The sequence below is a fragment of the Corythoichthys intestinalis genome, chromosome 3 (assembly GCF_030265065.1).
Source record: "Corythoichthys intestinalis isolate RoL2023-P3 chromosome 3, ASM3026506v1, whole genome shotgun sequence".
Classification (NCBI taxonomy): domain Eukaryota; kingdom Metazoa; phylum Chordata; class Actinopteri; order Syngnathiformes; family Syngnathidae; genus Corythoichthys; species Corythoichthys intestinalis.
In genome coordinates this window covers 17235651-17250873 of record NC_080397.1, presented here as the reverse complement: position 1 = coordinate 17250873, position 15223 = coordinate 17235651, and the positions used below count along the sequence as shown (strand labels likewise).

Here is a 15223-nt window from a genome sequence, read left to right as displayed (position 1 = left end):
ATGATTTTGTGTGTATTTTTGGTGTACTATGGTCATGTAATATGTTATAGTACAGTATAGTATTAACTGTTCTCCTTTTTTTCCGGTAATGGATCTGGACTCAGTATCGGCAGAGTCTTAGATTCAGGTGACTCGGACTCGGGTGCAAAAATATGTGATCGGGACATCCCTAATCTTTATTAATGTATATACCGGTATATGAGGCAACACACACCCCTACATCCTATTTTGTCAATAGGTCAAACCACACAGTTTGATAATTTCTACTAAATGCATGTTTCTGTATGCAGGACATAATCAGGAGAGCCAGGGTTTCTCCTTGGACCATACCATGTCCCTTGATGAGAATGTTCAACCAAGATGGAAACCAACACAAACGCTTGACTATGAGAGCTCAGGAACTTCTGAAATGAATTGAAATCACAGGTTTGTCGTGGTACAAAAAAAGGGTGTTTCTTTTTAAATTAGATGAGATTATGTCTCTGATGCTGACTGTTAAAATAATGTGGGCAAAAAAAAAAAATCACAGGATATGCTGTATGAGAAATGGATTAATATTTTTTTAAGTGTAATACTGCTTTCATGTATTTAAATACAGTACAGTAGATCTCTAAACATATTATATTGTGTAAAATGGTTCCATTTCTTTGCTTTGTTGCTTCCTCTATTATTGTGTCCTCCAAGGGATCCCCAAATTTGACCCAAGATTGCTTCCCGTAAAATAAAATTTATGAAAAGTCACATCTGGATTGTTTTAAATCTGCCTGGGCAAAGTGACGCTGTAAGCATGTTCTCAGACGCGTCACTGATCATGTGATAAAGAGGAACTGAACGCTCCTGGGAATGGATAGCGTTGCCATTAATTACTTGGAAAACGAGAGTCGGCATGCGGAACATGGAAGTCATTTTTCAACTGTTGGACTTTGCCTTGAACTCTGCGGATTTACATCTTCTGCAGGATACGCCCAGAAACAAAGTGTCATCACTAGGCAACCGATGTTGCGTTGTTGCAGCTTATTTGTTAAAGCTTGCTGAGGCTTCATCTCATCTCCCCCTTGTTATTGCCTTAAAGCTCTCCTATCACATTTTTTTTCACACTAATTAAATGATTAAATCTTGTCAAAGAGTATTAAAAGATCAATGATCAATGGGCAGTTTACATAGTGACGCTGTGACACCAAGACGCAACAATTGTGTTGCGGATTGCGGCTTGGCCTCAAGTTTACGTGATGACGGCGAAAACGGAAAGTGAAGATGCAAACTTTTGATTCCGGCCTCCAAAGCGGAACAATTCGATTGCAGGGATTGCTCCGCAACTATATGAATGGAATAATAATATCAGCACTCGCACACGTCACTTTGCACAATCGCTGCTACTAAACATTCAAAACAGCAAACATGGCGGAACATCGACTTTAATTTACTGTTTTTATATTTTTTAATTTAAATATATTTTAGATTCGCGTAACGTGTGGAGGCCATTGCCTCAAGTAGGCGTCATTCGTGCTGAGGAGGCTGTTGTCAAGGAAGTGCATCATTGGTTTCTGCCTTGTAAACCTGCACTGCCCCCTAGGGCCTGGCATCAATACTACATCGTTTTCACGCATAATTGTGACATCATTCAAATGGAGACAGAACCAAGACCATGTAAATGCAAAAAAGAAAATGTGTCGTATTCTCAGAGCATCATTATATAAACAGACAGACTCACACAGATCCATAACTATTGAAATTGTGCAATAAAAAAATCATTTTTGTATTGGTTTGCCTCTGCTGAAACCGATGACGTCGTCAAGTGCAAGGATTCCGGCAGATGTCATAGGACTTGATGTAAAACAGCAGTCGAGACTCGTTGACTTCATCGTGCAATGGGTGACAATACGAAATTGAAAGTGGGTCAGAGGAGTAAGTCCCGAAGAACGTGATTCCAGGGAGATTTTACCATAAAAGTAAAAAATTCACCATAACACAGCGCGAGTGATAGGGCAAGCGAGGGACAGGGAGAGAAAGCGTTACAGACATTGAGGCAAGTGGACTCCCATTATCATCGGGTCTCGGGCGCTTGAATGGTAAATATCTTACATTTACCCCTCTCGACTCTGCATAACAGTATGGATAGCAATTGAAAAACTAATAATTTTGTAACACTTTATTTGACAGTGGTGTCGTAAGACTATTATAAGACTGTCATAATTATGACCGTGAACCAAAGTATATTTGACACCTCAGGGTTAGATGTTTGTTCATGACCTTTGTTTTGTTTTGTTTGACAGTAAACGCCAACTGGTATTTAATGGTTTGAAGCCTTTGTTGCCAAACTGCTGCTTGTTGTGAATTGTGTTGAGTTAGCTTTCTAGGTGAAGATTTGGAAGTAAGCGGGTTTGGGATTTTCAGGTTTGGACACCTTTGCCTCAAGCGCTAACTGTTGACCTATTTATATTTGTCATTGTTATTCACTTGTCCTATGACCTCAAGAAATGGAGGTGTGTTAAACTGAGGTTAATGGGGTTATTCTCCCCACCTCTTCACTTCCTCCTTGTCTTCTAAGCCTCACCTTGGCTACTGGCTTCAGGTCCAGAGGTCATGTCTGAGAGTTGTCTCCCTGACAGTAATGAATCAGACTCATTCCTGCATGTCTGGTCATCCCCGTCGTCTTCGTTGGCCGTTAAAATTTTAATTAACTGCATGTTTGGTCTGGATTACCACATGCGCACCAAGACCAAATCAATAAGGCTGCTTGCAGACTGCAGGCATATCTGATTTCGATCAGATTCCTCTTCAAATCTGATTTGATCTGATTTTTAGGGCTGACTGTTTACACAATTTTTATCAATTGTCCAATTCAGATCTTGCTCTGTTCTGACTGGGCCACATTAATTGCACACCTGGCAGGTTGCTATGGCAACAAAGGCGTCATCCAGCACCCATCTGAACTGTTCAGACCGAGAAGCATTTTGGCCATATCTGATATGAATCCCATACGTGGTTTCAATCCGTCTCTCAAAAATCTGATTTTCTGTGCTTTGTGACTGTTCAGACTACCCATCCAGTCTGAACAAGGCCTTATACCTTATATACAATATTAGGGATGGTCCCGATTTGATCACGTGATTGGAAATAAGGCCGATCGGGCCATTTTTCAGAGGATCGAAATTAGGTAAAAGGGATCCGGTTTTTAATTAAAAAAAAAAAAAAAAATATATATATATATATATATATATATATTTATATACAGTGCCTTGCAAAAGTATTCGGCCCCCTTGAATCTTGCAACCTTTCGCCACATTTCAGGCTTCAAACATAAAGATATGAAATTTAATTTTTTTGTCAAGAACAACAAGTGGGACACAATCGTGAAGTGGAACAACATTTATTGGATAATTTAAACTTTTTTAACAAATAAAAAACTGAAAAGTGGGCCGTGCAATATTATTCGGCCCCTTTACTTTCAGTGCAGCAAACTCACTCCAGAAGTTCAGTGAGGATCTCTAAATGATCCAATGTTGTCCTAAATGACCGATGATGATAAATAGAATCCACCTGTGTGTAATCAAGTCTCCGTATAAAAGCACCTGCTATGTGATAGTCTCAGGGTTCTGTTTAAAGTGCAGAGAGCATTATGAAAACCAAGGAACACACCAGGAAGGTCCGAGATACTGTTGTGGAGAAGTTTAAAGCCGGATTTGGATACAAAAAGATTTCCCAAGCTTTAAACATCTCAACGAGCACTGTGCAAGCCATCATATTGAAATGGAAGGAGCATCAGTCCACTGCAAATCTACCAAGACCCGGGCGTCCTTCCAAACTTTCTTCTCAGACAAGGAGAAAACTGATCAGAAATGCAGCCAAGAGGCCCATGATCACTCTGGATGAACTGCAGTGATCTACAGCTGAGGTGGGAGAGTCTGTCCATAGGACAACAATCGGTCGTACACTGCACAAATCTGGCCTTTATGGAAGAGTGGCAAGAAGAAAGCCATTTCTCAAAGATATCCATAAAAAGTCTCGTTTAAAGTTTGCCACAAGCCACCTGGGAGACACACCAAACATGTGGAAGAAGGTGCTCTGGTCAGATGAAACCAAAATTGAACTTTTTGGCCACAATGCAAAACGATATGTTTGGCGTAAAAGCAACACAGCTCATCACCCTGAACACACCATCCCCACTGTCAAACATGGTGGTGGCAGCATCATGGTTTGGGCCTGCTTTTCTTCAGCAGGGACAGGGAAGATGGTTAAAATTGACGGGAAGATGGATGCAGCCAAATACAGGAACATTCTGGAAGAAAACCTGTTGGTATCTGCACAAGACTTCAGACTGGGACAGAGATTTATCTTCCGACAGGACAATGATCCAAAACATACAGCCAAATCTACAATGGAATGGTTAAAAAATAAATATATCCAGGTGTTAGAATGGCCAAGTCAAAGTCCAGACCTGAATCCAATCGAGAATCTGTGGAAAGAGCTGAAGACTGCTATTCACAAACACTCTCCATCCAACCTCACTGAGCTCGAGCTGTTTTGCAAGGAAGAATGGGCAAGAATGTCAGTCTCTCGATGTGCAAAACTGATAGAAACATACCCCAAGCGACTTGCAGCTGTAATTGGAGCAAAAGGTGGCGCTACAAAGTATTAACGCAAGGGGGCCGAATAATATTGCACGCCCCACTTTTCAGTTTTTTATTTGTTAAAAAAGTTTAAATTATCCAATAAATTTTGTTCTACTTCACGATTGTGTCCCACTTGTTGGTGATTCTTGACAAAAAATTAAATTTTTATATCTTTATGTTTGAAGACTGAAATGTGGCGAAAGGTTGCAAGGTTCAAGGGGGCCGAATACTTTTGCAAGGCACTGTATATATATTCGTCTCGCCCACCCGGGCGGTGTAGTCTCTCCTTTTGAAGCTCGGGTCCTCTACCCTAGGATTGTGCTCTTCTGAACGAAGACATCGGACGTTGTTCCTGGTATCTGTTGGAGCCATGCACCCAGCTTGGGGGTTACTGCCCCTAGTGTCCCGATCACTACTGGCACCACTGTTGCCTTCACACACATATATGTGTGTGTGTGTGTGTATATATATATATATATATATATATATATATACATACAGTACTGTGCAAAAGTTTTAGACAGGTGTGAAAAAATGCTGTAAACTAAGAATGCTTTCAAAAATGGAAGTGTTAATAGTTTATTTTCATCAATTAACAAAAAGCAGTGATTGAACAGAAGAGAAATCTAAAATCAATATTTGGTGTGACCACCCTTTGCCTTCAAAACAGCATCAATTCTTCTAGGTACACTTGCACACAGTTTTTGAAGGAACTCGGCAGGTAGGTTGTTCCAAACATCTTGGAGAACTAACCACAGATCTTCTGTGGATGTAGGCTTCCTCAAATCCTTCTGTCTCTTCATGAAATCCCAGACAGACTCGATGATGTTGAGATCAGGGCTCTGTGGGGGCCATACCATCACTTCCAGGACTTCTTGTTCTTCTTTACGCTGAAGATAGTTCTTAATGACATTGGCTGTATGTTTGGGGTTGTTGTCATGCTGCAGAATAAATTTGGGATTTTTCTTTTGTTCACTCACTTTGCATTTTGTAAATTGATAAAAATAAACAATCATTGTTTATATTTTTGAAAGCATTCTTAGTTTACATCATCTTTTCACACCTGCCTAAAACTTTTGCACAGTACTGTGTATATATATATATATATATGTATATATATATATATATATATATATATATACAGGACTGTCTCAGGAAATTAGAATAAGAACTTTATCACAATATTCTAATTATCTGAGACAGTCCTGTATACACAGTGGGGAGAACAAGTATTTGATACACTGCCAAGGGGAAAACCCATTGACAGTGTATCAATACTTACATATACAGCGGGGCAAATAAGTATTTAGTTAACCACCAATTGTGCAAGTTCTCCTACTTGTCAACATGGGTAAACCTCACCCATGAGAGACAGAATGTGGAAAAAAAAAAAACAGAAAATTACATTGTTTGATTTTTAAAGAATTTATTTCCAAATTAGAGTGGAAAATAAGTATTTGGTCACCTACAAACAAGAAGATTTCTGGCTGTCAAAGAGGTCTAACTTCTTCTAACAAAGTCTAACGAGGCTCCACTCGTTCCCTTTATGGAAGACATACAAGACCACTGATAATCTCCCTCGATCTGGGGCTTCATGCAAGATCTCACCCCGTGGCATCAAAATGATAACAAGAACAGTGAGCAAAAATCCCAGGTCCACACGGGGGGACCTAGTGAATGACCTACAGAGAGCTGGGACCACAGTAACAAAGGCTACTATCAGTAACACATTGCACCGCCAGGGACTCAAATCCTGCACTGCCAGACGTGTCCCCCTGCTGAAACCAGTCCACTTCCAGGCCCGTCTGCGGTTCGCTAGAGAGCTTTTGGATGAAGAAGACTGGGATAATATGTTATGGTCAGATGAAACTAAAATAGAACTTTTCCTCGTGTTTGGAGGAGAAAGAATACTGAATTGCATCCGAAGAACACCATACCCACTGTGAAGCATGAGGGTGGAAACATCATGCTTTGGGGCTCTTTTTCTGCAAAGGGACTTGGACGACTGATCTGTGTAAAGGAAAGAATGAATGGGGCCATGTATCGCGAGCTTTTGAGTGAAAATCTCTTTCCATCAGCAAGGGCATTGAAGATGAGACGTGGCTGGGTCTATCAGCATGACAATGATCCCAAACAAACAGCCAGGGCAACAAAGAAGTGGTTTCGTAAGAAGCATTTCAAGGTCCTGGAGTGGCCTAGCCAGTCTCCAGATCTCAACCCCATAGAAAATCTGTGGAGGGAGTTGAAAGTCCGTGTTGCCCGATGACAGCCCAGAAACATCACTGCTCTAGAGGAGATCTGCATGGAGGAATGGGCCCAAATACCAGCAACAGTGTGTGAAAAGCTTGTGAAGAGTTACAGAAAACGTTTGTCCTCCGTTATTGCCTACAAAGGGTACATAACAAAGTATTGAGATGAACTTTTTGTATTGACCAAATACTTATTTTCCACCATGATTTGCAAATATTTTTTTTAAAAGAAATCAAACAATGTGATTTTTTTTTTTTTTTCCCACATTCTGTCTCTCATGGATGAGGTTTACCCATGTTGACAATTACAGGCCTTTCTAATATTTTCAATTGGGAGAACTTGCATAATTTGTGGTTGACTAAATACTTATTTTCACCCACTGTATATTTATGTATATATATATATATATTACATATACATATAACATTTTAAGGGCTAAAATATAACAATATGATTCAGAAATACAATGGCATTGCCAAAAGAAACAAAAATATATACGTTTTATACTCCGCAACACTCCCGGAAAAAGCGGAAAAGGAAGTGCTGTAAACAGTACAATACTGTAAGATGTTTAGAACTTTTGTTTAAATGAAGAAAAATGTAAAATGTTTTTCTTTTTTCCCGTCTCGGGACTCGGCATAGGCAGATTCTCAAAATCAGGTGACTCGGACTCGGGTGCAAAAATATGCGATCTGCATTATACAATACAATATAAACAATCATGCCTGCATATACACTACAGAACATACTTATCTTTGGTACTTACCTACATGCCCTGATTTACGGGAACTTTGCCATCCAACGCCCATAAATGGTTTGATTCAGTTTCCACAATGGTGTTCTATTCTAACAACACATGGGACAGCTCCATGACGTGAGAATAGTCTGTGTCTCGTTATTGACCCATTTTCTGCAATTCTTCTCACTTCCTCTCTGTTTGTTCTTTTGCCATTTTTTTCAGAAGATGTCGTTTGCAAGCTGGTGGTGGTCACAGTGATTCAGCACACCGGCCTTTTCAAATTATCACTAAAAGTACTTGTAGTAAACTGAGGCAGGGTCATTTTGGTTAGTTGGCTGAGTCACACAGTCATTGGGACCAAGTACATAACATTCACTGGGTGGATACTGTACTCTGTGTTGAACATATTTTTCTGTTCGAGCGCAACAAATTTTGTAACATCTGAAAACTTAATTTGGTTTTAATACAAAAACATTTAATCGTATAATGTCAAATAAAATTAAAAAACACTTAAAATTACACACTTAAGGTTTACTTTTCATGAAATATGTGCGGCGTGCAATAACAGTGTCAAGTGCAGGTTGCTACGGCAGATGGGATTTGCTACCACGGTGTTGTTTCAATTGGCCAATCGCAAAACCACGCCCCAAATCACAAAAGTCACAAAAGACATCAGCCAGTTGCATAGGAATGAATGTGTTGTGGTAACTTTAAACATCTTTTTTCTAACTTTTAAATAAAAAAAAAAAAACCTAATGATTTAACGCTATGCATGGGGTACCTGTAATTCTGAGCCTAAAAGCCTAAAAGAAAGCTCGCAAAATGCAAGCTATGGATACGGCTCTGTCGTCGATCACATAAACAAGTGAATGTCAAGACAGTCACCTAAGGACATTTAGGCTAGGTTCATACCGCAGGTCTTAATGCACAAATCCGATTTTTTTGTCATATCTTTTTTTTTTTTTAGTGTGCCCGTTCAGTCTGCCTTTGTCTATTGAGACCGTTCAAGTATTATGCATGCGCACTAATTCGCAGTCCGACACGCGCTGAGCAAGAAGACCCGCATACGCAGAAGCATCGAAACAAATGACCACACATGCTGGCTGTCATCCGTCATTCCAGGGAGATCATATTTTGATTTCCCAAAAGAGGACACAAATAACAGACATACAGTAAATAATCCCCGTTTAGGCTTATATTAAAAGTTTATTTGGATCGATAGCATGCATGCTCTGTCCGTACATGTCACACACACATACAGTGGGGAAAAACATATATTTGATACACTGCCGATTTTGCTGGTTTTCCCACTTGCAAAGCATGTAGAGGTCTGTAATTTGTATCATAAGTTCTCTTCAACTGTGAGGGACGGAATCTAATACAAAAAAAAAATACAGAAAATCACGGTGTATGATTTTTAAATAATAAATTTGCATTTAATTGCATGAAATAAGTAATTGATACATCACAAAAATCGAACTTAATATTTGGTACAGAAACCTTTGTTTGCTATTACAGATACCAAACGTTTCTGACACGGCTCAGAGAACAAACGGACCCAATAATGCAGTGCTCAAAGAAGATTTATTAACAATGGTTCTGAGACGAAGAAGTCTTGGCCCTTGAAGGCTGTTCGAGCGGGGGGGACGAGCAAGGCGAAGGCCCAGGCAGGATGCGTCTAGATCCGGTCCTGTAGCAGGGTTCAGGTCGCAGAGAAAAGGCAGAGGTACAGACGAGGAGCAGGCTAGAGGCAAAAATCCACAAGGTCAAAAAGTGTATCAAAGGCAGAGGCACAGACGAGGAGCAGGCTAGAGGCAAAAATCCACAAGGTCAAAAAGTGTATCAAAAATCCGGCAAGACAAGGTAACTAGAAACGCTCGTAAGTTGCAGTGAAGGCTAACAAACTCGCAATGGAGCAGAGGGCTGTGTGTGCTTATGTAGGGAGGCTGTGGTAATGACCAGGTGTGCAGGACAGGTGTGTGGAATGAGTGCTGATGACTGAGGGGGAAAAAAAGGAAAAAGTATACAGGCCTGCTGTGGGGCTCTAACAGAACCCCCCCCCCCTAGGGACGGACTCCGGACGGACCAGGCGCGTCTGGGTGGAGTCGGTGGAAGTCCCGAATGAGGTCCGGGTCCAGGATGTGAGAGGAGGGGACCCACGAACGTTCCTCGGGGCCATAGCCCTCCCAGTCAACGAGGTACTGGAAACCACGACCCCGCGGTCTGGATTTCAGGAGTCTGGTCACGGTGTAGGCCGGGCCGCCGTCAATCAATCGAGGAGGTGGAGGAGGCGGCGTGGGGGGAACCAAAGGGCTCACACAGACCGGTTTTAGTTGTCCAACATGAAAGGTCGGATGGACCCTCATGGTCCTGGGGAGTCGCAGCCGTACAGCCACCGGGTTGATGATTTTGGAGATCGGGAAGGGGCCAACAAACCGGGGAGCTAGTTTGCGGCTCCCAACCTTAAGAGGGAGATGTTTGGTTGACAGCCACACCTTTTGACCCACCTCGTATGTCGGGTTGCTCGAGCGATGACGATCTGCCATCCTCTTCATACGGGCTGCGCTCCTGATGAGACTGGCTCTGGCTTGGCTCCACACCCTCTTCTTGCGACGGATCCACAGCAAGGCAGAGGGTACTCGTGTTGGTGTCTCTGTCTGTGGGAACAGAGGGGCCGGATACCCAAATACAACGTGAAACGGGGAAAACCCCGACGAAGAGCATGGCAGGCAGTTGTGGGCAACCTCAACCCACATGATGTTTTGCGCCCACGTAGTGGGATGTTTGGAAACCAAACAGCGCAGAGTGGTTTCCAAATCTTGATTCATTCTCTCCGCTTGCCCGTTGCTCTGAGGATGGAACCCTGAGGACAGACTGACTGTGGCACCAATGAGCCCACAGAACGCCTTCCAGAAACCAGCCACGAATTGTGGCCCTCTATCAGACACTATGTCTGACGGAAAGCCGTGGACCCTAAACACCTCGTTGAGCAGAGCACTGGCCGTCTCTTTAGCTGTGGGCAGTTTTGGGAAGGTGATGAACCTGACCATCTTCGAAAACCTGTCCACCACCGTCAGAATGGTGGTCTTCCCCTGCGAGGGTGGTAGTCCGGTGACGAAGTCCACCGAGATGTGCGACCAGGGTCGTGTCGGAACCGTCAATGGGAGCAGCTCGCCCGCAGGTGGCCTACGAGGTGTCTTGTTGGTGGAACAGACCACACACGCCGCCACATAATCCCTGACGTCTCTCCTCATGTGCGGCCACCAAAACTTCCGGGCCAGGAGAGCAAGGGTGCGTCTGGTCCCCGGATGTCCTGCAAACCGGGAAGCATGGCTCCAGTGAATGACATCCCCTCGGAGGCCCTGTGGCACAAACAGCAAACCCGCGGGGGTACCGGGCGGGTTGGTCAGTCCCTTGGTGGCCTCTTGGACCTTCTTGATGATCTGCCACTGGAATCCTCCCGCCAAGCAAGATTTTGGAAGGATTGGTTCTGGGTCCTCCACACGTCCCTCTGAGGGAAACACCCGGGAAAGGGCATCGGGTTTGGCATTCTTGGCACCGGGTCTGTAAGACACAACGAAATCAAAGCGGGTGAAAAACAAGGACCACCTGGCTTGTCGGGCGTTGAGCCTCTTAGCGGTTCTGAGGTGCTCCAAATTCCGGTGGTCGGTCCACACCATAAACGGCTGTTCAGCCCCCTCTAGCCAGTGTCTCCATTCTTCAAGGGCCACCTTAATTGCCAAAAGTTCACGGTTTCCAACGTCGTAGTTTCTTTCTGCGGCTGTGAGTTTCTTTGATAGGAACGCACATGGGTGCATCTTACCGGTGAGGGGTGAGCGTTGGGATAAGACTGCGCCGACTCCCGAGTCTGAAGCATCGACCTCGACTATAAACTGGATAGTCGGATCAGGGAATCTGAGGATTGGAGCGGAGGTGAAAAGGTGTTTGAGCCTGCTGAAGGCCGCCTCAGCCTTGGGGTCCCACTGAAAGCGACACTTGAGTGACGTCAAGGAGTGTAGCGGTGACGCCACCGAACTGAATCCTCTTATGAATTTTCGGTAGAAATTTGCGAATCCCAAAAAACGCTGTACCTCTTTACGTGAACTGGGCCTGGGCCATTCATGGACGGCTCGAACCTTTTCTGGGTCCATGCGTATTTCCCCTTCAGCGATGACAAAACCTAGGAACTGAACAGATGGCTGGTGAAAAACACATTTCTCTGCTTTGACGAACAGGTCGTTTTGTAGCAGCTTTTCCAGGACTGAGCGGACATGAATGATGTGGGTCTCCAGGTCAGAGGAATAAATCAGAATGTCATCCAAATAGACGAAAACAAACACGTTCAGAAACTCCCTCAAAACGTCGTTGACTAATGCTTGGAAGACAGCTGGGGCATTAGTCAGTCCGAAAGGCATGACCAAATATTCGAAATGGCCTATGGGAGTGTTAAATGCGGTTTTCCACTCATCTCCCTCCCTTATGCGGATAAGGTGGTACGCGTTGCGCAAGTCAAGCTTTGTGAAGACCCGCGCACCCTGAAGCATTTCAAAAGCAGAGGACATTAATGGTAGCGGGTACCGATCCCGGACAGTTATGTCGTTAAGCCCTCTATAATCAATGCATGGACGGAGGGACTTGTCCTTCTTCTCGACAAAGAAGAATCCTGCGCCTGCAGGAGAGGAGGATCTCCTGATGAGCCCTGATGCCAATGACTCATTTACATACTTTGTCATTGCCTGGGTTTCCGGGCCTGATAAAGAGTACAGGCGACCCCTGGGTGGTATTGAGCCCGGGTGTAGGTTTATGGCACAATCGTGTGGGCGGTGAGGAGGGAGGCTAGTGGCTTTGGATTTGTTGAACACCTGTTTGAGGTCATGGTAGCAGGTGGGAACCTTATCGAGGGCCGGGAACTCTGCTTGTTCGTCTTTTTGCGCGATAAGTGTGGTAGAAGCAATCTGGGTCTTTGCCAAGCCATGTGTTATGCAAGTTCTGTCACATGATGGACTCCAGGAGATCACCGTCCCGGTGTCCCAGTCAATGTGGGGGTTGTGTTTCTTCAGCCATGGCAAGCCGAGAACAAGTGGTTCGTGGGGTGAAGTGCAGACATGAAAACTGATATTCTCGACATGACTAGGGAATGCCATCTGAATAATGGGTGTGCGGTGCGTTACCCGCCATAATGGGCTTCCATCCAGAGCCACGGCTTCTAGAGGTGAAGACATCCTGATGAGCTGCAATCCAAGTCGATTGGCCAGGTCCATGTGTAACAGATTGGTGTCTGACCCTGAGTCGATCAGGGCTTTCTGCCGGAGAGAGAAGACAGGTGAGCTTAAGACCACAGTGGGTTGGACCCGAGAGGTTATGCCTAAAGAAACAGTGCGACTGATGGACACTTTATGTGCATAATCTTGCCTCTTGTTGGGGCATTTGACAGCAAAGTGCCCAGGTTCCCCACAGTAAAGGCAGAGCCTAGCCGAAAGACGACGACTGCGCTCTGCAGCGGACAGCCTAGCTCTGCCAATCTGCATTGGTTCTCCCTGGGTGGGGGATGCGGCCTCCGCGATACCTCGGTTAGCTGTGGGTCCAACAGATGGACTGACGGGATGGGGCATCCACTGGGTATATTGGTCCGACACTTCTATGGCGGTGCCAATGACCTCGTCCAGCGTCGAAAAACGGCACCTGAGCGCTATCTCCCTGCCGATCTCTGGGTTAAGCCCAGTCTTGAATGACGAAATTAGGGCTTTGTTGTCCCAGCCGCATTCCACCGCCAGGGAGCGAAACCGGCTGACATACTCCCTGATGGGTTCTCCGCCTTGCCTCATCTGAAGGAGGAGAGCGCCAGCTTCCTGTTCGCGGAGAGGGTGGTCATAGATCTTTTTCAGCTCGGCTGCCACATGTTCATATGAGGCCAGCAGCGGGGAATTCTGTTCCATTAGGGCATTGAAATAGCCCAATGGTGCCCCCTCCAGGAGATTGGCTAGGAAGGCAATCTTGGCCGTTTCCCGGGAAAAGCGACGGGGCTGAGACACAAAAATTAGCTTCAACTGGTTAAAAAACATTCTGCATGTTGCCGGGTCACCTGAGTATTTCGTAGGTGGTGGGATGTTGGGCTCTGGCCACACCGGTGTTTCCTCTTCGGCAGCGGGTCGGTTGTGGAATGAAGCAGCCATGTGGGAAAGCTGAGACACGCTCTGGGCCAGAAGAGACAGGAGCTGCTCATGCTTGTTTAAACGCTGGCCTTGGTTGTTGACGGCCTGTTCATACAGGGAAGAGCCTGCTGGGTCCATGTTATGGCGAGTTTGTTCTAACACGGCTCAGAGAACAAACGGACCCAATAATGCAGTGCTCAAAGAAGATTTATTAACAATGGTTCTGAGACGAAGAAGTCTTGGCCCTTGAAGGCTGTTCGAGCAGGGGGGGACGAGCAAGGCGAAGGCCCAGGCAGGATGCGTCTAGATCCGGTCCTGTAGCAGGGTTCAGGTCGCAGAGAAAAGGCAGAGGTACAGACGAGGAGCAGGCTAGAGGCAAAAATCCACAAGGTCAAAAAGTGTATCAAAGGCAGAGGCACAGACGAGGAGCAGGCTAGAGGCAAAAATCCACAAGGTCAAAAAGTGTATCAAAAATCCGGCAAGACAAGGTAACTAGAAACGCTCGTAAGTTGCAGTGAAGGCTAACAAACTCGCAATGGAGCAGAGGGCTGTGTGTGCTTATGTAGGGAGGCTGTGGTAATGACCAGGTGTGCAGGACAGGTGTGTGGAATGAGTGCTGATGACTGAGGGGGAAAAAAAGGAAAAAGTATACAGGCCTGCTGTGGGGCTCTAACAGTTTCCTGTAGTCCTTGACAAGGTTTGCACACACTGCAGCAGGGATTTTGGCCCACTCCTCCATGCAGATCTTCTCCAGAGCCTTCAGGTTTCGGGGCTGCTGCCGGGCAGCACGGACTTTCAGCTCCCTCCATAGATTTTCTATCGGGTTCAGATCTGGTGACTGGCTAGGCCACTCCAGGACCTTAAGATGCTTCTTACGGAGCCACTCTGTAGTTGCCTTGGCTGTGTGCATTGGGTCGTTGTCATGCTGGAAGACACAGCCACGACCCATCTTCAGGGCTCTCACTGAAGGAAGGAGGTTGTCAGCCAAGATCTGGCGATATATAGCCCCATCCATCCTCCCCTCAATACGGTGCAGTCGTCCTGTACCCTTGGCAGAGAAGCAGCCCCAAAAAATGATGTTTCCTCCTCCATGTTTCACGGTTGGGATGGTGTTCTTGGCGTTGTACTCATCCTTTTTCCTCCAAACACGACGAGCCGAGTTTAGACCAAAAAGTTCAATTTTGGTCTCATCCGACCACATGGCCTTCTCCCATTGCTCCTGTGGATCATCCAGATGGTCAGTGGCAAACTTCAGACGTGTCTGGACATGCACTGGCTTCAGCAGCGGGACCTTGCGTGCGCTGTAGGATTTTAATCCATGACGGCGTAATGTGTTTCCGATGGTTTTCTTCGAGACTGTGGTTCCAGCTCTCTTCAGGTCATTGACCAGGTCCTGCCGTGTAGTTCTGGGCTGATCCCTCACCTTCCTCATGATCAGTGATGCCCCACAAGGTGAGATCTTGCATGGA

At 45.2% G+C, this 15223-nt stretch overlaps 1 protein-coding gene across 1 annotated transcript in view; it reads left to right on the top strand.

Moving 5' to 3' along the window:
- LOC130913250 (DNA repair protein XRCC4-like) overlaps positions 1 to 1101 on the top strand; it is a 41086-nt gene extending 39985 nt beyond the window's left edge. Inside the window, exon 7 of the mRNA XM_057831711.1 lies at positions 291 to 1101. Within this exon, the coding sequence (XP_057687694.1) occupies positions 291 to 418 (128 nt within the window). The 3' untranslated portion in view covers positions 419 to 1101. The remainder of the gene's footprint in view (positions 1 to 290) is intronic.
- The last annotated feature ends 14122 nt before the right edge of the window (positions 1102 to 15223 follow it).